Below are 19,141 nucleotides of genomic sequence, written 5' to 3'. Positions count from 1 at the left end.
TACAAAAGAGTTTGTTCATTCATAAGCACAGGCCAAAATTAACTAAGTCAATTTAGCACATAAATTGCTACTTATGTTGTAACTATAGGTTTCATCTGTTTACAATTATTCATATAGCAGTTACATCCTCTTACCTGAGGATATACTCAGAGAAGTCCAAAAGATTGTGCCACATTATGTATAGCAATTTTTGTGTTACCTCTAAGTCAGGGGTTCCCAACCTTTTGGCACTCACGACTTGAAAATGTAATTGATGAAATAAAATTAATGTTATTCCAAGCTACTTCTAACAAGGCTACGCGACTCCCCTGCCAAGGGTTTACGACCCCCCTGTCAAGGCTTTGCAACCCCCCAGAGGGTCGCGACCCACCGGTTGGGAACCCCTGCTCTAAGTGGAATGGAATTAAATACCAGACCTTTTGTAGGTCACCAAGTGCTCTGTAAAATTAACTAAAAAGTATCTCAATAGCTATCACTTTTCAACATATATAACCAAATATGGTAAAGTTAATTATTTCCTGTGTGTATATGTATTTTCAATCACATATTTTTTCTTTGTATCTTTCAAGCCTTATTGTTTTATAAAATTAAAAGATCTGCCAAAACATTAAAACTTAAAGCTAAATAATATTAATATTCATCATGGTACATAATGAATTAGGGGCAATGCCTTTCTGGTGTAAAACATTTTATAATTTAAATAAAAAAATAACTTACAAATCTGCCTTTGGTATTTTCTTAGTCTTATTTCCATATAAATATAATGTAATGACATTGATGGTTCCTGCAGAAATGTTTACTCTCTAATGGACAAAGCTACAAATGTACTAAACATTTGAAGAGGAACTTACAAGAAATAGCTAATTATTACAATACTTACGCCGACATTGGTACCCTTGCTTGAAGAGACCCCAAAGCTATATAGAAAAACAGATACAAAGGTTAGTGATATGAACAGATTTTTAACTCAAGTAGCACTGAAGTGAAATATCTTCAATTACAGTGTAAATAATTCTGATAGTTTACATCACTTTGAAGATAATATGATGTCTGTTACCAGTAAGAAGAACATTACAAATAATACAGTGTATCAGTAATAGTGCATGTTACTCACACATGACTCCTCAAAATAATAAGATGGCTGTAACTAGTAAGAAAATGACTGAAATAACACAATGTAAGAATAATGGTGCATGTTACTTTTACACAAATATGATGTCTATAATCACTAAAGAAAACAATGAAATAATACAACACAAGAGTAATAGTGCACATTACTCTTGCACTAGGTAATGAAAACTACAGTTTTAAGCTACATAAGCTCCCAATAGCCCAGAGAATTAGAATTAACATCTAATAGATTTAAACTGTTAATTCAGAAAGTTGGCATATAGTTCTTGTTTAAACTTATTCTGATACTTTCTCATAACAAATTTTTCAGGCTAACTAAAATACCAGTTAGCTAATGATACAGTTGTTGGCTCAGATGTAAATTTTGCATCCAAAGACAGATACAATATTTGAGTGTTACAATTTTAAACATATAAGCTCATTGTATTATAAAAACATTCCGATAATTTTCTTTTTCTTTCAGAATTTTCATGTAAAGTTACACAAAGGACTATCTCTCCATAGTCAGTCATGATGTTTAACTTACAGGTTAGAGAAAAGACAGTCAGTAACAGCAACAACTGTCAACTCTTATCTAACTAAATAATGGGATTAGACTGTCACTCTTACAGCACACTCTTGTATCCAAATGTGAAGTGAGTTTTTGCAGCAGTGAGCCTTAAATCATGAACCTGTAGATTCAGTTTGAGCATGCTAACTGCTAATTACACTTCACTTGAATCAATGTTACTGAACAGTACAAGTGATACTGAGGGCTACTAAAAGTTTATTAGCTTATGAAGCAAAGTCAAGACAAACTATTCACTGTATGAAACTGATATGCAACTTACTACAAAGCGTGTAACACCATGAATACTTGTCATTAACAATATACATTTTAGATTAATTAGTTCTGTGTAACACTAGCTTTATACAAATACATGCAATAATACAGGATATTCTTGTAACTAAAAAAATTATAAATTTTAAATTTATTGTTGTGCTTCAACACTTATAGCCAATGAAGATTTATCTTTAGAATATATATTTTTCCAAAACTACAACACTGGTAAAAATTAACATCACTATAACACAAAGACATGTACTAAAGTAGCCAGATTTACACAAATTTATCCAAAATATGGCACCCATTTCCACTAAAATAATGTTAATGAAAAACATACTAATGGTACATGTAATGAAAAGTTTTCATGTTAATTAATAATTAAAGCTATTGTAAAATGAAGTGGAATAATTACTTCACAAAATTTACTTATAATATGGTTGCAATGTAAGAACATTAACTTAATTGGTTATAAACGTTAAACTATTTATGGAGAGCAAAATGTTTGCATATTGGAGATTCTTACCAGGCCTGTGCAATGAGCACAAAATGTTGGTTTGAAATAAGATGTTTCATGGAAGTCATGTCTAAAAATTTTTTTCAGGGCTTGAGAGTTTGCTCCAAGAAAATATTCTTCCATTTCAGTCTTACTGATTAATCCATCTCTAAGAATTAAGAAGTAGAGATAAATGCTATGAATATAAGAACTGTAAACATCATATTCTATTGAGTAAACAAGAAATAACAAAAAAAAAACACTAAAAAGTTTATTTATTAGCTCTGGTTCCTGTTTTGCAAAATATAAATATTTCTTTTAATTAAAACAAATAGGATTTTCTTTATTAAACCTTTATAATATTCTATATCAAGGCTTGCTAAAATAGGACTTGGATAAACATATTTTTTTTCTTTCTTGAATTATAAAGTATCTTATGTTAATTAATCAATTCTGTAGACTTAAAAAACACATGATATCCAGTGGTAACATAAGCAATAAAAACAAAAGAGCTACTTCATGTCATCATTATCACAATGCTATTATAATCTGGCAAGACTAGACAAACAAAGAAGTTACTTCATGTTATCATTATCACAATGCTGTTATAACACAGAAAAATTGGGAAAACACTGACTTGATATCATACCATAACCCTATTATGATGTAGCAATGCAAGGAAAACAAAAAAGCTGTTTGATGTTATCAAATGGTGTTATAATTTGATAAAAAGAAGTTACTTGATGACATCATTATCACAATGCTGTTAACAAAATGGCAAAATTAATCTATTACCATAAAAAATCAGAATTATATGAATGCCAATATGTCATGAGTTATAAATATAAGATGGCAGAGAAGCTGAGAACAATCATATTATAGTTTTAACTAACATAACAAACAACAATAACAGTGGTAGCTATGAAAAAATAAATTAATAAATATCCATACATACTAGAACTATACATAAAATTCATTTTATCACTATAATAATTTAAAAGCATCTTCATTATACAGTAAAGCACACCTCAGTTTCAGTGTAATTTAATGAGTGGTTTCCCTCCTTCACCATTTGTAGCAGAATGTGATCTTAAATTATATACCAAAACTGCAAATAAAAAGTTATATTCTCTTATGACACATTGTTCAGTGACAAATAATAACTTTTCATTTTCATAGTAAAGACACCATTTTAAGAATAAATAGAGATTTGAATATCTTTCACTAAGCAAATCTCAGTTTTCTGAATTAAATCCCCATATATGCATAAGACACATGCACACACATACGTGGTAGTCTGAGTTGTTAAACAGTATTTTCCTGACAAGCCTTAGAAGTTTAAAGAGTATAGTTCATAGAAAAGTCATTTGTAGCGTTAGCAGTTTTCAGGTTCAACCATGTTCACCAGAAATACAGAAAAGTTTACCATGAAAAAAGTATTATCCTACTGCAATGACTCTTTTATTCTATGTCAAGAATAACCAAAATTTTAATACAAGGATTATTGAAAAAAAACAACAACAACTAAGTATTCATTAGGACTTTCACAAGTTAAAGAAAAATATATTCACAATTCAAAAATACCAGGCCAAACTTTTATGAATGACATGGCTAAACATTAAACTTCTAATTCAACAATATAATTTTGACACAAGAAGTTAGGAAGGAGAACCAAAGAAGAAAACTTGACTTTGTAAGTCATCACAAAATATATTTAATAATACAGCACTTTCAGAAGTTAATTGTCTGACCATTACTGCAACTCACAACAATTATAAGCTGTAACTAATTTCAAAATAATATCTAATCTAAAACTCCATATTCTCATGCAAATAGATTACAAGTATTCAGTTTTTTTTTATTTGATACTGATAAAACATTTGAGCAACTAATTTACATACAATGACGGGTTGATTTACATATAACCAACATAACAATGACAGAAGCCTCAGCATCATACAGTGTTGATTACTTTGTCTCACTATGATAATAATATTACAGTTCATTCTAATAGAGCTACAAAGTAACACTTTTGGCTGAATTTAACATGACCTCAACAGAACTTAGAATATTCCAAATAATAACTTAGGATAATTTCTACATCTCTTAGATATAAAAATATATATCTGCAGAAAAGTAAGGTATACAGTATTTGCATACCACAGTTGTAAATGTAAGTTTACTTATAAATATTTTCACATAGTATGAATTTTTGAATAATTCAGTTTCTTTTGAAGCATCCTATTAGATACATTAAAGTTTATCTTAGGCTTTCATTAAATATTTTTATTTATAATTTATCTAACATCTTATGTTATATCAAGTGACAAAGGTTAACTGCCTAAATAAAGATTTTTAAAACTTCAATATTTTATGTTTTCACCCAAAGTCCACTGAGTTTATGAAAAAAAAATCAGTTTAAGATTACTAAAAACAAACAAACTTTCCAATTTTCATTACATTAATGCTTACATTTCAAATTAAATGGTTCTATCCAAGCTACAAACATTTACAGAAACATCACATGAAGTGCCTTGTTTTTAACCAAATTCAGTTTCATTATTTTATAAAATGTTGCATTTAATGCTAAAATACATTTAATTTTGTAATAATTACTATAAAAAGTACAATATTAAGTAATATGTTAATAGTGGCTAGACTTGAAGGTATTTTAAACAAAATATGGCAATAATATTTTTTATGAAGTGCCAAAAACTGAATGAAAAAAAACATCATGCAATGACCTGAAATGACCTTACATTTGACTGTTGCTGTGTTTAAATATTTTCTTCTAAAAGGATCTTATCACTGAATAAATTATTTTAAAAACAAAAAGAAATTTCTACACCAAACAGACAATTTTGGCTATAAATAAAAAGAAGTTACAACCAGGAAAAGTAGTTAATAGAGAAAGAACTGTGTAATTTAGTTCCCATCTAACATATAGATTAATGTTACTGATGTCTCATGAATAATCATTTATATGATGTTATATGGCAGTGATATATTTAAATTTCAAGAATATATTGTTTCCTGGAGTATATATACATGATTCACATTCTGATAAGCATCTACAAAGTAACATTTAACAAATTCTTAACAAATGTTAAATATTTCCAGTATTGTGGCCATAACAACTGTATAACTGGTTTCTAGGATGGGTTTTCATAACTGTTGGTGTAACTTCTCTAATCCTAAGGTCCATGTAAATAATTAACAAAGGAATTTTGTATAAAGTAAACTTCCTAAACTACAATAAACTGTATATAATTCTAGACAGTATATATCAAAGACAAAAGAGTTCAAATTTCAACTCTCAAAAAAGTAAGAGATTTGGTAAACACCAATATCAGATTGTTTTCTTATGATGTTTGTTGGAGGTATTGCAGAGAGGTGTGATACCTTATTATAGTAAATTATCAGTGGTTTTATAATGAATGCCATTATCAAAGTTTTCATTTTCCAACCCGTTATATTTCTATTATCAAGAACAATATGCATTAGAGCTATTGTTAAACTAACCCTTTGACAAAAATGTCAAAAATAACAGCTTTTATGTTTAAAAACTGATAATTAAAAAAAATAGCTTACTGATCTGTGTCTATAACACTGAAAGAGTCTATGAAAGGAAAGTTGGTCTGTATTGCCTCAAACTCTTCTTGGGAGATAGCACTGTCTCGATCAATGTCATATGTTCCAAAAATTGCCTGAGGAAAAAAAAGTGCAAATCAGTAACTGCTACACAAGTTGCTGTTTCAATACATTTTTCAAACAACTAAACCACACTTAGAAGAAAATTTTCTGAACAATTATGTTTATCTATAAAAAATTAGCAGAAAACATTTTTGTTATTCAAAATACCAGCAGTTAGAGGTACAAAATTAAGGCTTAAAATACAACAGTATCTAAGGATATCACTCAAAATTCCTCAACTACACCTGTGACAATCCAAGGATAAATAAAGCACACATTTGCCTGTTCTTTTCAATAGTTGTAGATTCAAGAACCAAGTATGTGGAAGAGGAGGTGCAGTGAGTTGATACAAGTGAAAACAAAGATTATTAGTTTCAAGATGAAATTAAAAATAAACACTTTAGTAACTGAAGAAAGCAGTAGAATTACACATTTGCTGATTAATGAAAATACAGGATAATTGAGTTGTGGTTTAGAGTTAAAACATAAGTTGAGAAAATAAATGTATTTAAATGGAGAGAATAATTAAAGAGAAAATTTTACTTAATAAAATGAATGAACTAAAAAGTAAAATTCACATTTATTTCTAAGAAAATAATTACAACATTTTACAGTGGGGCTTGGTTCCTTACAAAAACACACATTTTAAAATTTCGTTTACAATTCAGCTCCCCTATGTAGCTGACAAATCAGAAAATTGGATAACCAGTATCCAGGAAGATCTCTAATCCATGTAATAGTTGTAGAGAAATCCCATAAATGTAAGATAAAGAAAGATATAATAATATTAACCCATAAAACAGTAGATGTTTACATGACTGAACCCTCCTACAGAAAGGCAACATCAGGCTGAATTTACAACACAACCTTGACTGAATTTTGTATGACCAAAATTAGAATTTGAAAGTCTTTGAAATTTATAAATATGAAATACCTACTACAAGAGAGTCAGATGTACCACATATACTTTAACTTCATATCACGGATTTGGCCATTCTTGTAGCTATTACCAAAAACCAAAATGTGTATAAATTCAATAAGACCACGCATATGGAAAAGCAATCGGGAAAATTTAATGCTGACATCAGGAGATACTTTACACACCAAACAGCTTTGCTAAAGATAACGTATTCAGCTATACAAGTACATTAATCCATGTGACAATTTGTAAAATATACCAATGTTGGATATAATTAAGGAAATACTCTAATCACAATTATTATTTAACCAGCATGATAGTTTGACCACATTTCTGTCAAAATTTGGTTAGAAATGAGTGAGGTTCAAGCCTTAGTTACTATTATAAACTACTAGGAAGAAGTTCAATAACATTTTTATCAGACTGCAAGAGAAAAAGTAAAGCTCAGCTCAACTGAAAGGAAAGTCATAATCATCAGTAAGTAAACTGGATAATAAGAACATAACTATTGTACAACTGGTGAATCATACCTTATCCTTTATTATGTGATATAAAGGGAAACTCAAATGTAACTGCAGAACTCTACAACAATTGAAGACTTTTGTAAATTTGACATTATGAACCAAGAGTGACTAGGCAAGTAAGCATAAATGTAAACGTTCCAATGCCACAGATACTAACTGATCTCATTAAAATAGTTCTGTATATCATCTTCGATGAATTCATTAGCCACATTGTGAGGCATCCCACACCAAAAAGAACTAGTCTAGTCCAGTAAAGTCACACTTACTGTATTTTTGCATGATTAAATTAGGAAAGAAAATAAAAAAAGCTGCTGCTAAACCAAGTCGATTAGTTAGTATACATTGTAAGCCAAGGCAAGATAGCATATGTAGTCAGCCAAGCTGAGCTAGTTATCATGCGTAGTTGACCAAACCAAGTTTGCATCTGTAGTCATCCAAGCTGAGATGGTTAGCATATTTAATCAGCCAAACTGAGCTAGTCAGCACATGTAGTCTGCCAAGCTAAATTATTCAATATATGTAGTCAGCCAAGGTGAGTTAATTAGTATAAGCAGTTATACAAACCAAGTTGACATTTATAGTCATCCAAGCTGAGTTGATTAGCATATGTAATCAGCAAATTGAGCTAGTTAGAATATGTGGTCTGCCAAGCTGAGTTAGTCAGCATATGCAGTCATTAATGCTGAGTTAGCATTTGTAGTCAGCATATACAGTCAGACAAGCTAAGTTAGCGTGTTTAGTTAGCCAAGTTACAAGCATATCTAGTTAATCACGCTGAGCTAGTTAGCCAGGAGTTAGTGTCCAGTCTTAAACTACAGCACTCTCCAATATTAATTAAGCTTTATTTCTTTGTACATTTCTGTTTTAATATACTAGAGCCTTAAACTTACATTAAAGGACTAACATAACCAAGAAGTTAAATAACATAGTTAATCTTTAATTGAGATTATGTATTAATAATTTAACAATAATTGTAGTTACTACCATTATAATCTTAAAATGTTAATGAAATTCTCGAAGAATAAAACCAAATCTATTTTTTCTGGGAATTATGACTGTCTCCTAACTTCTCATATAAGCTACCTTGAATTCGTGACCTACAAAAAAATTAATGACAACACCTTTCTGGTATTTTAAACAAATGCTATTTCTAACTGGTTTGTTACTAAACAATAACTTACATGTTGCAGACATGTCCAAGTATCTAAAAGTTATCAGTATCGTCAGTATTACTGATATTGTTCTTAATATTTTTTGTTCAAGTAACTGATGTATTCAGAAATATCAAAGTTATTTTACTTCAAAACATAAAAATATCAAATCCGCTTTAAAGAACGCACTATTAAAGGTCTTCAAAAAAAAGAAAAATTAGTTAGCATGACACCAATTGTTCCAACTATACATAAACTATGTTATGGTGAAAAAATGAAGACAATGAATATGGTATATAAATCAACAACCTGTCACTATATATGTAGTAATGAACAATTATTTCTTAGCATTGATTTTCATATACACTTTCAGGATAACTGGCATTTTACACAATATTAGGAGAGATTACACTGAATTTATAATTTTCCTGAATGAAAATATATTTCTGATATTTATTTCCCTCTCTTCACAAAATTAGCTTTTCTTATTTTGTGCTGCCTTCTATTTGCAAACATTTTGAATGCATGCCACAAGCCTTCACCATTCCTCTGTTGGAATCCATAGTTCAGCATTTCTCTCACTGTTGGACAATAACCTGTTCTCCTAAAAAAATTCCCACAGGGTGTTGTGAAGAGCTTCAGACAGAAAGGGATTAATAGAATGAATGTCAGATGAAGACCAAGGCGGGAAAATGGGACATAGGTAGGTTGAACAGGACAAATGTGACCCATTAAATAGTAAACCAGCAAAAAATGCACAACAAACATGGGTAAATCACACACTCTCAAACAAAGCTGAAATTAAATCAATGAAATTCAACTAAGGTAAATAAAGTTAAACCACTTCTAGGGTAATCAGAGTGGTGCATGGTGGGAGTCGCATGCAGTTCACAATAGAGTCCTCTCCAATTGGTGGAGATGTAACACATGAAGATTTGCATGAGAGACGTGTTGAAACTTTCAAGTTTAATAGAGGGATGATTAAGACTTGTAACATTTGTTCAAAACGTTTGCAAATAGAGGGCAGCACAAAATAAGAAGAGTTAATCTTGTGAGTAGAGGGGAGCACCATATTGGATTTAAATATTATCAGTGCTCTATTATAGTATTTAAAGATTCTTTTATAATACAATATCTTGTATTCATAAAATCTACAAGAGCTAAAAGTCATCCTCCTATAAATTTCTTTAGGATGAAGATTGTTCTAATTAATAGATTAATCAATATAATGTCATTTTAATTGTTCATACAAAGTTGGTAAGTGCTAAATGAAGAATCTTTCAATTGAAGAAAATACACAGTTAAAAACAAAACAAGTTTTATTGTTAGTAAACTGATATTTTTTAGTTTTATATCAATAACAGCAAAAATCTGGAATATATTCAACAAAATTTGAAAACACAAAATATGTAATTCAATTTTAATCACTAAAGAGTATTTAAGTGACAAACCAGACTTAAACAACATAATTCAGGAGTAAATATTAACTGTTCAATGTTTCATTAGTGATACTCATATTTTTCACAAAAGTATCCACAACAACAACTTTGTCATATGACAAATAATAATAACATAATACAACGGGGTAGTTTTGTTGAGACTGTTTTGTGATAAAAAGCTTTTGCAAATGATAAGAAAATGGCAAAATCACTCACTCCTGTCATACCTTTTGTTGAAATATATAAGACACTGAAGAACAAACAGTACATTTACAAGTATCAAAACATAAAGCACATTAAAAATAATATTTATAAGCAACAAATTTCAATTGTGACGAAGCATGAGAACAATTTAGCCCCTCAAGTATAAGACAGACTGTTAATACCATTATTATTTAGTTTACAACATAATATTTCTACAAATATATTATCTATGTAATAATCACCTGCCTCAAGTTTTTATAATACTACTTTTAATCTTATTTGGAAACAATTAATATGTTTGATTAGCAACAATAAACAAACCTTTACAATAGAATGAATGTGCTTGGCCATAGTTTCTGGGTCTGGTGATGAATCCACACCAGCAAGCCATTCTGCAAATACCCCTGGTTTTGTAGGTGAAGATTGAGGCTAAGAAATTTGTAATTATCAGTGAAAGTTCTAAACGATATAAAATATGAAACAATTAAACTGAGTTGCAAGATTTTTTTTGAGGAGGGAGCATTATAGGGGAGATTGTAGGAACTGTAGGATGCCTCAAGTAAACATTAGATAAAAAGTCATAAGGAACAAATAGATCCTGTTTAGTTCCTATTTGGTCTTTTTTTTAATGAAACAATTTTGAAATACTTGTTTCATTTTATTTTACCAGTATAATAAAAATATTCCATTTAAAAAAAATTAACATATGATCAAAAACATTTATTTCAAGTTCCAGATATAGACCTCAATTCATTACATCACAATTCAATAAATGTTTTAACTCTATCTCTATGTAATTTCAGTACATATCTAAATACTCACTGAAGATGGATTACGAGGCTCCCTGGTGAGTGATAGTTCATAAATTTCATCTTCTGTACAGGTTACATCCAAAGAAAGCTGAAAAGGAAATATTCAAAAGATATTAGATGTGAAGAAAAAGAAACCAGCAAATAAAAACACCTTCATGACCAACTGTTTTGCTATGTTTAGTTCATTATTATTCAATAGAGTGCAGTCATGTATTGGTACTTTACACTGTGGTTAGTACTCATCCAATTAGAAATCCACATCAGTGTAAGACCTATGAAAGTACAAGTAGTCATACTATACTGGTGTGATTCCAGTCATAGCTCCCAGGATACCGTATGATAAATCATGCAGAAGACTGAAACTTTTAAAAAGTGATACTTGCTTTCTCAAAGCATGTTTTACAAGATGGGCAATATCAAGTAATGATATTATCAACAACCTTGCAGTAAATACAGACATCAATACTACCTTGGGAACAGCAAGGTATATGTTACCAAAAAGTGGTCTCAATAAGTATGTAAATGAGTGATACCTACTTCTGAGAAGAGATAACCAAACCAACATGTTGAAATGGGTATTGTATCATAAACAGTGGAATAAGCATGCAAGAAATTTGCTATTTACAGATACATCCAAATTTGAATTACTTGGCAATAATGAATGGCTACTTAATAGTGAAGAGAAGAATGGTATCATATTCAATGTGCAACATCTACAGTGAAACATGGTAGGTGATCAGTACAAGTTTAGAATTGCATCTTAGTTAATGATAACAGTGATCTACACAAAAGAGATGGTGCTCCTATTGCTCATAAATACATGCAGGTTCTTATTAACCCTTTCACATTGGGTCAAAGGTTATGTCATTGTGTTTGTTGACTTGAATTCAAAATTTTATTGAACTACTATTTCATTAATCTATATCAACAAATTTGGAATCAAATTGTAGACTACAATTCAAATTTTAATATTATACATGAGTTAATATTTTAATTTGAAAATAAATAGCAAGAGAACACACTTAAGTATAATCAGTGATGTCGAGAAAACCCCCCTTGTAGAGAAATATATATGCAAAAACAGCTAGTTTGGGTTGAGAAAATATTTTACGTAGAAGAGCGAACAATGTTTCGACCTTCTTCGGTCATCGTCCTTTGTGAACCTGAAAATGGAAAGAGGAAAACAGGTCCACTGTGTTTAATTTAGTACGTAAGCCATATTTGTGAACCTTTGTGAACCTGACGATGACCGAAGAAGGTCGAAACGTTGTTCGCTCTTCTACGTAAAATATTTTCTCAACCCAAACGAGCCGTTTTTGCATATATACACTTAAGTATAGATTTTAGTGAGTCACGTGGTATGTTGAATTGCAGCATTGTTTAAAATTAGATGTTTGTGATGTCAAAACACTAAGTCTATAATTTCATACAAATTAAGAACTCAAACTATTAATATTTATAAGCTAGAATATCAAATAAGAACCTCATATATTTTTAATTTGATGAAATATGGCTTACGTACTAAATTAAACACAGTGGACCTGTTTGCCTCTTTCCATTTTCGGAAACGGTCCCTCATATAAGATTTCTTCAATATAAAACATATGAATAATCAGTTGACAGCTTTAGAATGTCCCCTAGTGGTTTATTTTAGCCAATTTAATTTGTGAAAAAGCTACCACTTTCTTCTGAACCAAGATTTTTAAGAAGGTAGGTTGTGTCTTTAGTCTCCTTGAAGTTTCATATTTTTTAGACCTAACAAATATATGTACAGGACAGTAATAAGCTCAATAAATTAGAGTGAAATTCTATGATGTCAATAGAGTTATTTATGATTTTTTTTTTTTTGCTAATTCAACTGTATATATAAAACCTAAAATATTTTGTTTGGTATCTTTCACGTGCAACTTTTTAAAAGGCTTAGCAACCCATGTCTAGCAGTAACCTAATTCAGAGGACATAGTGAGAAAAGATGATTGTTTGCTTTACTTCTTGTTCTATATTTTAAGAAAAATAAATTTAATAATTTATTTCTAAATAACAATAATCAATATACTTATATAATAATTAAAACGTGACTGTATATTTCAAAATACTAGTCCACTAAAACACAGCCAAGACAGAAAAGACTAAAAGTCAGTTTTATATTACTGGATATGTGCCATAAGTGCATGTGCACAGCTACAATACAAGTTATGTAATGTTGGCTGGGTATGAATGGAAGGTCAATATAATAAAAAATAATAAATATAAAACATTATGAAACTTAAACTAATTAGACTAAACATTTGTATTTTCATGTCATATATGTGGTCACTCTAGCAGGAGCACAGAATAATTCATATTTATTTCCTAATTTTTTTATAATGGTTATGAGGTTGTTCAAGTGATAGATCCCATGTAGTTATAGAAAATAACATAAAATTTTAAGTCTAACTGAAAACAAATGTTGATATGTATTTAGGAGGTTTTAAACATTACACAAATAATACCTGAGATTTTTGGGACAAAGAATAGGTTTTTTCAATCATAACATAAAATCACTTTGCACTCAGACTAGTAAGGAAACAGACTTAATATTTTCACAAACAAATCTTTAATAAAAAACCTTATTTTTTGTGAAGAAAATACTTGTAATTTTTACTAAAAGTCTACCTAATTTTGTGAAGATACACATGCTATATCACAAGTAATAGTGCAAATAATTAACATGTGCAAATGTGTAAATGAACTCATGTGAATTACACTGAGCCAATCATGAAAGGGTTATTTGTCATGCCATTCCCTCAAAACGTGATGCACTAAGGGAGGATTCATCTTGTAGCATGAAAATGACCCCAAACATAGAACTAATCTATAAAACAATATCATGCCAGTAGAAAGACTGATCAAGTATTCACAATTATGACTTGACCTGAACAAAGTTCTTATATTAAGGTTCTTAATGTTGTAAAACTGAAAAATTCAAAAGGTGACTACCATTAAATTCACAATCTACTTGCAATTACTCTGTTGGTTATGCAAGACTATTTAGTGTAAGAATTGTTATTTTGTTCACTTAGTGATCTAATATTTAATGATTATTCAGTATTCATAATAAGAGTTAAAAGTAGTTATTTTAAAAGCAATAGTTGTGACAAATCTAGTTATGTAGTTCGGTAACTCTTACATTATGTGTGTAATTCAATTGTTATAAACTGATGTCACATTACTTGTAGTTTATATATATATATAACCAAATGAGCAAAAAACAAGTAAAATCAGAAAACTTAGTGGAAGAGAACTTGGACTGCATGATTGTTAGTTTAGCTGTAATGGGTGATATTTTAAAGTGATTTTCACAGATTAGCAGAGACAAGAATTATAATTTGTCTTGTAAAAGAGTGTTCTAAAATAACTTAACCTGTCTGTGTGACTTTGATGAAAAGGAGGGAATTATTTTAAGTTCTAGTTAGAACTGTGGTAACCCACAGGGTAACATAAGTGCATTTATGCATATTTTATAGTAAGAAACAGAGTAGAGAAAAATAGTTCATCTTGTCAGTTGGATTCTAAAATAATTCAGTCAGTCTGTGTGGATGTTTTTTACCAGAAAAGGGAATTATGTTGAATTTTACATACAACTGTGATATCACTCAGAGCTGTCTTCGTCCTGGTTTGCCCTCTAAACATTGCTAAAAAATTTGCTACAGTGCACCTGTCTTTATATCCCATCTATTTTTTTATCATTTCAAAACATGTTCTGATCATGTGACTATCCTCCACCAATCATACTGTACCATCTATACTGATGCAGCTAGTTTCCTCTTTGATTTTAAAACAACCATCATTTTTGAGAATTGGCAGACACAAACCATAAACATTGGCATCTCAGTTTGGAGGAAGGGTGGGAACTGGGTAAAAGGAGGTAAGTACTTGTTAGAAATATGTTTTTTTGAATAAGAAACTGTTAACTTTCAAACCAGTACTACCTCCTCTCACCCAAAGTTAGAATCCCATATTGCCAAGTGGAAGGGTCAATGAAAGTGCATCAATCTCAAACCAAGTAGGAAACAGCCTTGCTAAATATGAAAAAGCACACTAGTGGGGTACAACACTTCTAAAACTGTATGTTCTTTACAAAGCAATCAATACTGTATACAACTGGGGCAAAACTGAACCGACAGACACAACTGAAGTTGACAAAGAGCACTGAATCAGTGTTGGGAGTGCTGGGTAACTATAAGTCAGTAAGGTGCTGATAAGCATGGAAAGGCTCACGTGTATGCAACTACCTTTCCTTAAATGCACGTGCCAAGAGAAGTGCCTGGATGAACCAAATTTTGTACAATATGATGTAGCCCGATGCCTTGTATAAGATATAGGGATCAACAAGTGCTGTCCACCCAGGCAAAAGCATCAATGGGAAACAACTTGGAAAAGCACCTTGTATAAAATATAGGTATCAACAAGTGTGGTCTCCCTTGGTATGGTAAGCAACTTGGGTTATATTGGATTAGCTCAAGTGAGGTCCACCAGGGTAAAAAAACATACATTTGAACCACTTTGGATAAGAAGTATATGATCAACAAGCACAGTCTGCCTGGACAAAAACATCCAGGGAAAGCATTTTGGATACAGAATATATTATTGTGTAATTCGCTGTTTAGTACTGTAATTATTATAACAATTACAGTGCTATTCTTGATGAGTGGGTATACATGCGGCATTTATTTTATTTAAAAAAAAACTAAACTCAAGAAGAAACCTCCAGTCCACCACCAGTACAACATCTGGTAACTAGAAGTGGTAAAGACACCTATACTCCACTAGAAGAGAAGGGGGGAATATGCTTTGGGGATTCCAGAGGAACAACATACTGGAGACAGTGGCTTGGGCACCAACATCCACCCAAGGGTAGGATGAGGAACATGTCATCTTCACCTCAAACCCAAGAATTGGAGATGAAGACCCGCACCTTTTTTTGTGTACGTCACAAGGATTATCACTAATCTAGTGATCCTAGAATTGTCCTCCAGTATTGAAAGGATGACTATTGCATGGAATCAACTCCCCAACCATGTTACAATCCATCACCAACCTAAGACAATAACTTCCTCTAATGAAGAGAACAAGAGATAGTCAAGAATAGAACCAGAACAATACCATGCACCACCACTGTAACCCAAGACACAGATGGAGCAATAGGGTGAGGAAAATAGACAACCCAAACTCGTGTGAGAGCATACATTGATTAGTTCACTCAAAGTGAGAACTTCAATGCTGGTAAATGACTTCTATGCAAAGGTTGTATAAGGACTCCCAGTCAAAAGGGTGAACTTCAATTATGACAGCTCAATTACAGTGAGTATGTAATGTGTACCAGGAGGAAACATTACTCAGTAAGGCAATGGCTCAACTCCCACAGTTGTGTAAATAATATTAGGAGGCCATGTTAATCAGGAAGGGGATGGCTCAACTCCTGTGAATGGAATAAGTACAATGAAGTCACATCCACCCATAAGGTGACAGTTCAACTCTAGTTGTTATGTAAATGTGATCAGGAGACCATGTCAACCAGTGAGGCAATGGCTCAACTTCTCTGGAAACCACATCACACTTACATCAACAGATCACCACTACTCTACTCTCAACTGAATCATTCTAACTTGTTTCTTGTGGAATGCATTCAGGAGAGTGCCTCCATGGTCAACCACTCAACTAGCATGAAACTACAAAGTAGTGAGGATTATTATACCCCACTCAAGAAAGGAAGGTGACAGTTCAGTGGAGAGTCTGGAGGAATGTCACCAGAGATAGTTCAAAAGTTGACACGAAACCTTATTTTGAAAAGCAGACCATACCAATTTATTCACTCGAGGCATGGCAGGGCTGGGCAGTAATCTCCTTATGCTTTATCCATGCTGTCCATGGGCAGTACAGTCTAGAATGGGCATGTTTATGAAGTAAATTATCATGAGGTAATTAACCATCAAGTCAATGGTGAGTGTGCAGAGCCATGGTAAGAAAAGCACAAATCAACATTTGCATGCAGTACAAATTTAAAGATAAAAAATGCCTAGTCAGGCACTACTTGTCACTGAGGGAGATCCATGTGATAAACAATGAGATAAGAGCACCTGAAAGAAAAAAAATTATAAATAAAAACTTTAACAGGTAAAGTTACACAGAGTTTGAAGAATGGCTACAGATGGTAGACAACATCCAGACAAGGAAGAAACCATGAGATGATGTAGACAGTAGAAGATGAACATATATGAAATGGTTCACATGCCAAAATGCAGAATCTCCTCCAATGAACAACAAAGATCAGGGGGAAGAATAAGCCATCCAAACCAAAAGTGGACCAGCTGGCAAAGGGAGAAGATAAAAATAAAAAAGTAGCAAAATAGGCTCTAGAAGAACAAAGAGCCCTAATAGACATAAGTCTACCTGGATCTGTTGAAGGGTGTAGATGGACAAGAGAAAGAAGAAGAGAAATAGGAAAAAAGAAGGAACAATCCTTCTGAGTTGCCAAGGCCTGCAGGAAGAAGAATGAACTGGATAAAAGAAAGATAGGTAATTGAAGAAGGTTTTGTGAAACATCAGTGGCAAACAAACTTGACCATCAATGGCCACAGGCTAACATAAGGAATTATTTTTGTACAGAAAAGAGGTAATACTGAACATGAAGAAATGGTTCAAATTGAAATGGAGGTAAAGTAAGGGAATGATTGACCAGATAAACGACCCAATCCAGAAGGGAAGAATGGCAATGAGGGTAACATATCTGGAAGGAACACATGGACATGGGAAGAACAGAGAAGTAGAAACACAATGGTATCAGTGAAAAAAAAAAAGTATGGGATAAAGGCTGCATGATATCTGGAAAGTGACATTACCAAAGACCCACATTTAAAGAGACAAATGAATGTTTGCGTCACACAATCCTGGGTAAGCCATTCAACAGGACACTCTCTGACAGCAAAACAATGTGAAAGACCCACCACTCACTTTGTCTACACCACCATGTAAAATTAATGGATGGAGCTAGCTAACAAGGAAGTGATTCAATGTGTGAGATTGGATCTTCATACCAAGAAACTGACAAAAGATAGGGATGAAGACAAAAAAAATGAAAGTTGGGATGTAGAACATAGGATTAAGGTTAATAAAAATGGGGGGAATGAGGGACAGAAGTGAGAGGAGCAGTTGACTTAATCTTGGAAACCGAGGCCAATCTGGTCAATAGGGAGCAAACAGAAAGACTTGGTAGAAATGAAATTGTCATGAAATCACCTGATGAAGTAATTGAATGGATTCACATAAAGATACTTGTGTGAAAATGATTAACTGTCAAAGCCAGTGGATGAAGTACAGGTGAGCAAAAGAAAAAGAGCTTGGTGTGTATGCCCATAACACACTGAACAGGATTTGCAAAAATGCAAATGTGTCATGTGTTTCCCTTGTAGAAGAGATCCAGTGTTCAAAACATAAATCTCAGTAACTGTCAAAAGGAACTATCCTCAAAAAATATCAGGCAAAAAGGAAATGATATAATACTTGACACACGCATCGAAGTTCAAGGACACCAACATACAATGTGCTGAATTCCTCAGACCACTGGCCCAAAGTATCATTATGACTAACCCACACTCTTTATGCCAGGAGGTAAGTGTCCATGAAAAGATATAGATACGGAAGCGGTATACCCCCCGACATTTGGGTATTGTACAGCCACCATTTAGTAGGTAAGAATTAGGTGAATGATATAAAAATGATATAGAAAAAAACATTACAAACCTGAGACAAAAATCTGTTAATACTGAATTAGGCCTAGTACACAACACAAGTTAAAAACGGTAATAATCAGCAAGTTCTGAAGATGCAAAGGCTGAGAAGTTTTAGTGGGAGTCATGGCAAAGGTTCAAGGTAAAGATTGGATTATGTAACATCCAAGAATTTGCATA

The 19,141-nt window shown here is 31.9% G+C and overlaps 1 protein-coding gene across 16 annotated transcripts in view; it reads right to left on the bottom strand.

Annotated features, from left to right (window-relative positions):
• LOC143251995 (ras guanyl-releasing protein 3-like) overlaps nucleotides 1-19,141 on the bottom strand; it is a 123,762-nt gene that overhangs the window by 22,697 nt on the left and 81,924 nt on the right. For 11 of the 16 annotated variants that reach the window (XM_076503484.1, XM_076503477.1, XM_076503470.1 and 8 more), the window contains 6 exons: nucleotides 11,203-11,280; nucleotides 10,703-10,809; nucleotides 6,389-6,458; nucleotides 6,042-6,157; nucleotides 2,481-2,619; nucleotides 881-917 (listed from right to left, as the gene is read on the bottom strand). In XM_076503484.1, coding sequence (XP_076359599.1) covers nucleotides 881-917; nucleotides 2,481-2,619; nucleotides 6,042-6,157; nucleotides 6,389-6,458; nucleotides 10,703-10,809; nucleotides 11,203-11,280 — 547 coding nt within the window. Of the gene's footprint in view, nucleotides 1-880; nucleotides 918-2,480; nucleotides 2,620-6,041; nucleotides 6,158-6,388; nucleotides 6,459-10,701; nucleotides 10,810-11,202; nucleotides 11,281-19,141 lie in introns of all 16 variants that reach the window. The other 5 variants (XM_076503485.1, XM_076503479.1, XM_076503472.1 and 2 more) reach the window with 1 other exon arrangement.

The sequence above is a fragment of the Tachypleus tridentatus genome, chromosome 6, assembly GCF_004210375.1.
Source record: "Tachypleus tridentatus isolate NWPU-2018 chromosome 6, ASM421037v1, whole genome shotgun sequence".
Taxonomy (NCBI): Eukaryota; Metazoa; Arthropoda; class Merostomata; order Xiphosura; family Limulidae; genus Tachypleus; species Tachypleus tridentatus.
Note: the sequence above shows the minus strand (reverse complement) of the source record. Positions and strands in the feature narration are given on the sequence as shown.